An 8,244-nucleotide genomic window follows, 5' to 3' on the forward strand; every position below is an offset into this window, starting at 1 on the left:
ATCGATTCAAAAAGGGTGAAGGTCACAGTAAGTACATGTGCCTGAAGTATGTTTTCTTTATTGGTTTCCTTCCTGCTAGAAAGAAGTTACTTATTTTTTGCCATCTGTCCATTTATTTTAGCCTGCCTGTCCAACTATGCATGTGTCTGTCTTAAGATGTGTGTAAGTCTCAAGAACGAGCAAATGAATGTATGTTTTATACGTAATCAGCACCGTAACCAGCAGATAAACTGATTTTGAAATCGATCCGAACACGGTTAAGCGCACAGCAATGTCAAATTAAAATCTGACTTCAATAGCATTCACCTGGTTTGAAATATAATTTAAAGATCCTTCTGGCTGAACAACATAAGATTAGATTAGATTAGATTCAACTTTATTGTCATTACAAGGCAACGAAATGCAGTTTGGATTTAACCAGAGTGCAATAGCAGCAAGTGCAGGATATACAGTGTTTACATGAGTTACATAAATTAAATAAAATGTAATAAAATGGTATTAAAAGAACTATAAACAGCAATTAACAGACGTGTATGTACTATGTACATACTATACAGATGAATATATGTGTACTATGTTCATAATATACAGATTAATTTATATAAAGGAATAGACTTGTTGGCAGCACTCTTGGCATAGACTTCTACTTGGTTATTGAGGAAGAAAAACGCTGGTAGATAAACACATAGTGAGTGCCCTTTTTTAAAACTATTGAGAATAATGAATATTTTGTATATTTGACTTTTGACCATATTACACTGGGAACTTTTATCGCTTTATTTGCTTTCTTCTAGCTTGTCATACAGAGATATTTTTTCGGTGTAGTATGGTGAAAAATCAAATATACAAAATATTAATTACTGAAATACTACCACAGTATTCTTAAAAAAAGCTTTGAGAATCGATCCGAACACAGATAAGCTCACAGCAAGGTCAAACGAAATATGACTTCATTGGCTTTCACCTTGTTTGAAATATAATTTAAGGTGTACTTCAGGCAAACGAACAATGAGAAGAAATTGTTGGCAGTGCTGTTGGCGTAGATTTCTGCTTGGTTAGAGGAAAAATGCTGGCAGATCAACAAATGGCGATTGCCCTGTTTTGAACATGTAGAGTTTTGTAGATAAATGAATTGGGTTGCATAGTTTCTATGCTTTCTATTGGATTTGGTAGTATTTTAATAATGAACACTGTGTATATTCGATTTTTCACCATATTACACCAGGGATGTTTATAATGACACAAACAGCAATAGTTCTCTGTGTGTGTGTACTTCATGCATGCACAAGGTTTGAATGACCCTGCAATGTTCAAGTTGTTAATATTTACACAGGTTAGATTAGTCTGTTGGCAAGAATTCAGCTTTTTTTTTTAATAAGATAAGCTGAGAAATAAAAACTAGCTCTCTGACTGCGCACAACCCAAACTTGCTTCCCTTCCTAATCTTCCCTGCCTGCTCTCGAGCCTACAGGAAGGATGGTGACGTCACTTCCGCAGGGTTAAACCGGGGAAAGTTGTTTCCTGAAGCTTTTGCAGTCGTGGACGTTTTCTTCTCGTTTCATGTGTTTTTTTCCCCCACAGCTGAACTCGTCAACACGGACTTTTAGTAGGCAGTCGAAGCACATGGCTGTAGACTTATAATAATGCTGAAACGAACAGGAAGTGTCGCGTTGAACGACTTTTAGAGCATGGAGGTGACGAGCAAGGAGGACAGCCAGTCTGCTGGTATGTAAACGCCAACTAGTAAACAAAGCGCTTATTGTTGAAGACAAAGTTGCTTTGTCGTCCTTCAGGCTAGGTTATAATTCATATTTAACGCTTTTTGTTTGTTTGGGGTGGATATTTGCTGCATAGCAAGAAGTTCAAGCTGTAAAGTTTTGTCCATTGGCAGTATTGCCCTTCTTTGACATGTGTCACATTGCACCTAGGAAGTCCATCTTAATAATAGACATTGTCGACTATATAACTAGGTTTAATGTGTTGTCTGGCATCTAGAGAAGCTTTTTTTCCCCTCCTTGGATCAACAGGTGTCTTTGAGTTACGCCCCATCATTAACCAAAAATCTGCTTCAATCCAATTATGGTAGTGCTTTAAAACTGTATAGACCGAGCCAGAGACATTCTGCATCATTTTGTCTTCATTCGAATCTGTCATATCAGTCTTAATCATAAGGCACTGACCCTGACCTACAAATCTCAAACCCATCAGCTTCGCATGCTCAAATAGTGCTCAAGAGGTTTGCTTTCGAAAAGGTGTAAAAAAGGATCCATCTATGACCTTGTCTTGTTTTCTTTTTTCTTTCTTATCAGCATCGGCTGACGATGAAGTGAACGTTCAGCTCCAGCTGCTCGAGTGCCGGGCACAGTTGGAGCACTGGCAGGGAGTGGCAAAGATTTGTGAGCTGAGCAAACAGGAGGAGTTGCAGGATCTGCAGAGACAGTGTGACCAGGAGATACAATCACTCCATGAGGCACTCAGAGGTGAGGAGCAGAAAAGAAAGTGAAAGAGACCTTTTTTTTGTAGATTTCACAGTTTCACTATGGTCAGATCGATTCAAATAAGAACGCAAACAACTGCTTTTTTCCACGCTGACTTGATTTCTCACTTCCTTTTTTTTTTTAGAAACAGCCTCTCAGTATGAAGCCAGAATATCTGCGCTTCAAGCAGAGCGTGCTCAGTGGAGGAGAGCAGGGTTCAGCCCAGAAAACAGGGTGTGTGTTTTTAGGAGGCTTTTGCTTGTTTGTTTGTGTAAGCAATGTTTTTGACGTGAAGGCGAAATTCTTAAAAGTATGGTTCACACTTCACAGATTAAAGGTTAGAACCATTACATGTTAAAAAAATCTGATCCACCATTGAAGCTATACAGTGAAAAGTACTTCAATCTACTTAGGATTTCTTCAGTTTAATTCCAATTATGAAGCGTATAAATTATTTACATGTAAAACGTCATTTCAATATGCCCATCACTCAAGAACTCATAAAGGGATTTTACAAAACTATTGTGTATTTAATTACAGGTGCATGTTGACTGTTTTCTGTTCTTTCCTCTGTACATGCTGAAATTCATGTTGCATGCGTGTGATAAAATTCATGACATTAGTTGCAACAGACGAAGATAGAGTATAGTTTGAAAAAACGCTGTTGCGATTCTTTAATGCAAAGCATGGTGTATCGTTTCTCTATTTGGTTCCTACGGACAAACTTTGCTTCTGTCAGCACTTTGTGTAACCCTACAGTCTCTCTATTTTCTCTCCTCAAACCCTTTTTGATTGTAGGACAGCATAAAAAAAGGAAGGATAGAGAACACCTCTCCGCCTAGTGAGAGGCTGAAGAATGAGGGTGTGGCAGAAGACGTTGAGCCTCAGGATCTGTTGGCTGAACCCTCTGACAGCGAGAGCACTGGACTACATATGGAGGGATTCTACATGCAGCAGTGTGACACCTCCTCTCTGTCGTGCTTCTCTCTGGATACCCCGTTACTCTCCCGGCGCACTCCCCCTCAGGATGACACCGCTTCCCTGGTCTCAACAGGAACTCTGGTGCCTGAAGCTATCTACCTGCCCCCATCAGGACATCGGCTGATCACACACACAGAGTGGGAAGGACTCCAAACACAAGTCAGTATCGCAGTGTTAGTTGTTAGTAAGCAATATATATTATAGGACTATATTATATATAGTGGACAACAATTTTATGGAACAGTATTTATATATCAGCTATAGTCATTGTTATAATCAGCTGTTGATTTTGATATTGTGCATAGGTTTAAAAGGAGGTGGTTTGACCAAGATCAGACTTTCATATACCAAGACAAGCTGTTTTTTTTTTTATTTAATTTTTTACATTATTAAAAAGAGAAGCTGAGGAGGGAATGGCTGTGTGGTAGCTGTTATAGTGTAAGTGGAAACAGGAACTAAATTGTTCTGTATCTTTTCTACAACTATACATCGATTAAAAAAAGTATGATGCCATTCTTTTTTGTTAATAAGTGCAACTACTGGTAAATTGATGTTTTATAAAGGAAATTAAACATCCACAGTGCATGCTATTTTGGAAAATTGGGTTTCAAATTTGATCTAATGCCTAGCCAGTTTTTTCAGGTCATCACCAGTCTGCTACTAGGTCAAGAGTGCTGTGGTTGTATTTCTCAACCGCCCGTCTACTTGGCAGCAAATACCAGGAAGTGCGGGGTTTTTCTTTCTCAGAATGAATTAGTTCATGTCCACAGGAATTGACATCCTTTTCTGTTTGATAAACCCCAATAACTGTGCATTTAATTTGCAGTAATAAGTCTATGAGAGACTGTTTTACACTGTTTAGTAAACGTTAGAAATAATCCTGACGTGTTATTTTGCACTTCTGTGGCCTCATTTCAGTATGCCACTTGTTGTTACTAATATCTGTGGTGTCGAGTATATAATATCTGGTAATCGTTGCTCACTGTGTTACTATGAACATCAGGTGGTTGAACTTCAGAGAGAACTGACCCAGTTAAAAGAGCAGAAGGCAGAACTTGAGAAAGAGCTGGACACTCAGACGACAGAAACCCAGAAACAGGTAGTTGACTCTCCAGAGTAAAAGTTGTAGGAGGAATAACATGATACAGCCACATTTAAAAGCTGAATTCATTTAATTGTTTTATATATTGTTTCCTGTAACTGCTTATAATTTGTAAGTCTGCACATTTGGATATCAAGGGTAAAAATCTGATCTTTGTTCAAAATTCAAGGTCATACTTTGAATCAGTTGAGTGTGTTTGTGTGGGAAATACAGGCAGCAGTGCTCCAGTCACAAGTGCAGACCTCTGAGACTCTTCTCCAAGAGCTACAGAAATCCTTTAGCCAATCGCAGAGTGCTGTACAGAGCCGATTGGTGAGTAAAGCAAAACGCTCCTTTCAGATAAACTGGCAGTGTGAATTTACATTGTATGATTTGGAGATAATCTTATTCAGAGTGACTCGTAGCAATATGTTGTGTGTGTTTTTATTGCATGGTTAATCTGCTCTTCTCATCTGCAGAAAGAGCTGTCCTTGTCTCAGAGGAAAGTGTGTAATGAGCTGTCCAGGTTAAAAGGTGGAGAGACGGAAGATAACGCAGCCGGAGATAAACACCCAGAGCTGTTTACTTTACAGGTGAGACGCTGCTTATGTGTATCCTCAGCGTGTTTGTGTGTACGAGCGTAAGATGAATGTACTCATCCTGTGTCTGTGTAGGGAGCGCACACGGAAGAAAGGCTGCGTATTGAAATCGTGAACTTGAGAGAGCAGCTGGCGATGCGAACAGAAGAGAGCGGTTAGTATGTTTATTCGTTTCTGATGCTCTTTGCAAGTTGAGTTCTTTGGTGCTTGTAATAACTTGTTGCACTTTCTCTGCTCCTACAGAGGTCCTGGAGGGTGAGTTGAATTGTTCCTACACATTTGCAGTACAGTTTCATAAATATGTATGTATATGTATGTATATATGTGTGTGTGTGTGTGTTTCTCAGTCAAACTCTCCAGCCTTAAGACAGAGACTGACCGCATCCAAAGTGAAAAAGAAAAGGTGCGTGTGAAGGAATTAAAAAGACGAAAACACCGTTCTCCAGATTATTGAAGAGATGTAGGTTCATCATGTGTGTGTCTTTGTATTATATAGTTGGAAAGAGAGCTGCAGGAATGTCTCACTGAGGTGCAAGGCCTCCGGGTGGCACTGTCACATCTCCAGAGTGACAGCAAGGTCCAGAGCCGTGACAAGGTAATAAGAGTCGGCTTTGATGCGAGTATTTGCATGGGAAACGTGTGTTTATATCGCCAGCAGCTCTCCACCTGCCTGCTCTCTTTGAACATACACGCCAATTGAGGATTGTTTGAAATCATGGAATAAAAGTTTAAAAGCACGAAGTATATCTGAAATATTTGGTAAATTTTTCTAATGAAATGTTTTTTTTTTTCCCCCAAATGCTTCTTTTGGTCACCTTTAGGATACTTACATTTATATTAAGTATATTTATATATACATATAGCAGCCTTCCGCATTGACCAAAGTGTATTCTGTTTTACGTGTGTTACGGGAAATAAACCTCTTGCTGATGTTGATGCACTTAATGAAGCCTCTTGATTTTAATCTCTTTTTCTCTATCGTTCTCGTAGGCTGCGCTTCATGAACAGTATTTAGAGCTGCGCAGTCAGGTGATCAGTCTGCGCAGTCAGTTGGACACAAGCCAGGCTGTACAGAGAGACTTCGTACAGCTCTCACAGTCACTACAGGTACACAGACCCAAACTTCTAATTATTTTTTTTTTTTTTTTGTTTACACGCAGGTTATTTTTTATATCTGTGCTACAGTTTGAAGCTGAAACTCGAACAATGCGATGAATCCTTTTCTTTTTTTTTTTCTTTTACTTTGTTAACAGCAAACCATGGGCCAATTTAAAGCACTCCTATTCCAAGTTTATACTTTTAATGCAGTGGTGGACAGTAACAAAGTAAATGTAATTCGTTACTGTACTTAAGTCGCTTTTTCGTGTATCTGTACTTTACTGAAGTATTTCCATTTGGGGAGACTTTTACTACATTTCAAAATCAAATATCTTACTTTCTACTCAACTGCATTTTTGCAAAATCTTTTGTTCCTTTTTATTCATGAGTGGATAACATCTTAACTGGTCAAACATGCAGCAAGCCACCAATCAGGGTAGAGCACCAGCTCTGTTTTTAACTCAAGTGCATGGTTTGTGTACTTCATCCACCACTGATTTAATGCGCATAAGGGATTAAGCCAGCAAGGAGCACTTCTTGGATTGTCTGCCTATTGGCTGTTTAAACGAATAAATATTCTGTCTACGAAGGTTAGCATTTTTCCACATAAGCATAAAAGCTTTACCTTTTCAGGTAAAGATGGAGCAAATTCGTCAGGCTGAATCTCTGGACCAAGTCAAGCATCCTTGGAGAACAACTTGAAGTAGAAAGTGACCAGCACAACAGTTTCTAACCCTAAACCCTGTCTCTGGACTAAAGCGAAACGGAGCGCTTTATGTTAAGGCCACAGAAGTGAACCAGGATCAAGCTCAAGAATTTGTCAAATTAAGAGTGCAGCAAACTCTTACCAATTATTATTATTATTATTAACCGTGGTAAATTTAGAATACTGACATATTTTTCAGTGGATATTCATCTTTCATCTCAACTAACTATCTGAAGCATTTTGCAGTGTAGGTTGCAAGCTCAGCGATTTAGAGCTATAAGATGACCAACGCAAGTCTTCGACAATGTGTCCTCTAACCCCAAAACCCATTTATAGTAGCTGTACAGTAAAGGGTGGTGGATGATCACTTGGCCAGTATACATGATAACTCCTGCTAAATTTTACATAAACATAGTCGTTCATATATTCTGTGTTTTGGTCACCAGCTAAATTATCGAAACTTTTAAATCTGTGGAACTGAGGGAACTATTATATATTTTATATATGAACTTTTCTAGACTCTGACCCTGTGTAATCTTATGACTCTATGTGAAAATAAATTAAACACTAGATTTAATCTGGGACCAAGACACCAGTCTTGGCGTTCATTAACCACTCCTCTAGTCTCATGATAATATTTATCATGTCTGCCATTAACAGCTTTAGAAGTCATACAAATGTAAATTAACATTTGGATTCGCAGCAAGAGTTTTCTCTCGGGCTTTGTCTTCCACTTGGACATGTTTTATTAAAAAAAAAAAAACTTTTGCCCAATCCTGGATTTGTCTTTATTGATCTTTCATGTTCTCGGGTATATACAGGATAATAAATGTTTGAAATATTCATTTAAGTAAATATTTGTGCACCCCTTTCTAAAAAAAAATATGATTTTTGATTTGTTTACCCACCATTTGCATTTTCATCCAATAATTTTAATATTTTAAGTATTTCTTCCAGACATTTCTTTTAATTCTTCCAGATTGCTTGGCTTGTTTTTGCCCATTTTTCTTGACTTACAGGTTGTTATGATACAACCGTGCCATATATTCATTAATTGTCTTTTATTTAAGGTCATAATTATCTTTATTTTATGTCGTTACACATTTGCAGCATTAGCGGCCACCCTTGTCCTAAGTGACGTACAAAAGTGCTTTTTGCACGTTACTTATGAGATCATTGTGAAATATCTTGAATATATAAACTATGAGAATTTTTATTTGCCTCTAAAACCTTTGAGCTCAGCTGTAGATCCTGTGTTATACAATGTGAGCATTCAGATTTGAGCACAAAAATTAGCTGCAT

The 8,244-nt window shown here is 38.1% G+C and overlaps 1 protein-coding gene across 1 annotated transcript; it reads left to right on the forward strand.

The window, feature by feature from the left end:
* The first annotated feature begins 1,482 nt into the window (after positions 1-1,482).
* On the forward strand, positions 1,483-7,716 carry rabep2 (rabaptin, RAB GTPase binding effector protein 2). Its single transcript, XM_046866800.1, is given in 14 exon segments — positions 1,483-1,725; positions 2,310-2,480; positions 2,623-2,711; positions 3,276-3,617; positions 4,462-4,557; positions 4,774-4,872; positions 5,019-5,132; positions 5,214-5,292; positions 5,382-5,393; positions 5,486-5,541; positions 5,635-5,733; positions 6,129-6,245; positions 6,870-6,919; positions 6,921-7,716. Coding segments are annotated over 14 exon segments (1,410 nt in total). The 5' UTR covers positions 1,483-1,688; the 3' UTR covers positions 6,970-7,716.
* The last annotated feature ends 528 nt before the right edge of the window (positions 7,717-8,244 follow it).

This window comes from Silurus meridionalis, chromosome 14 (assembly GCF_014805685.1).
Source record: "Silurus meridionalis isolate SWU-2019-XX chromosome 14, ASM1480568v1, whole genome shotgun sequence".
Lineage (NCBI taxonomy): Eukaryota > Metazoa > Chordata > Actinopteri > Siluriformes > Siluridae > Silurus > Silurus meridionalis.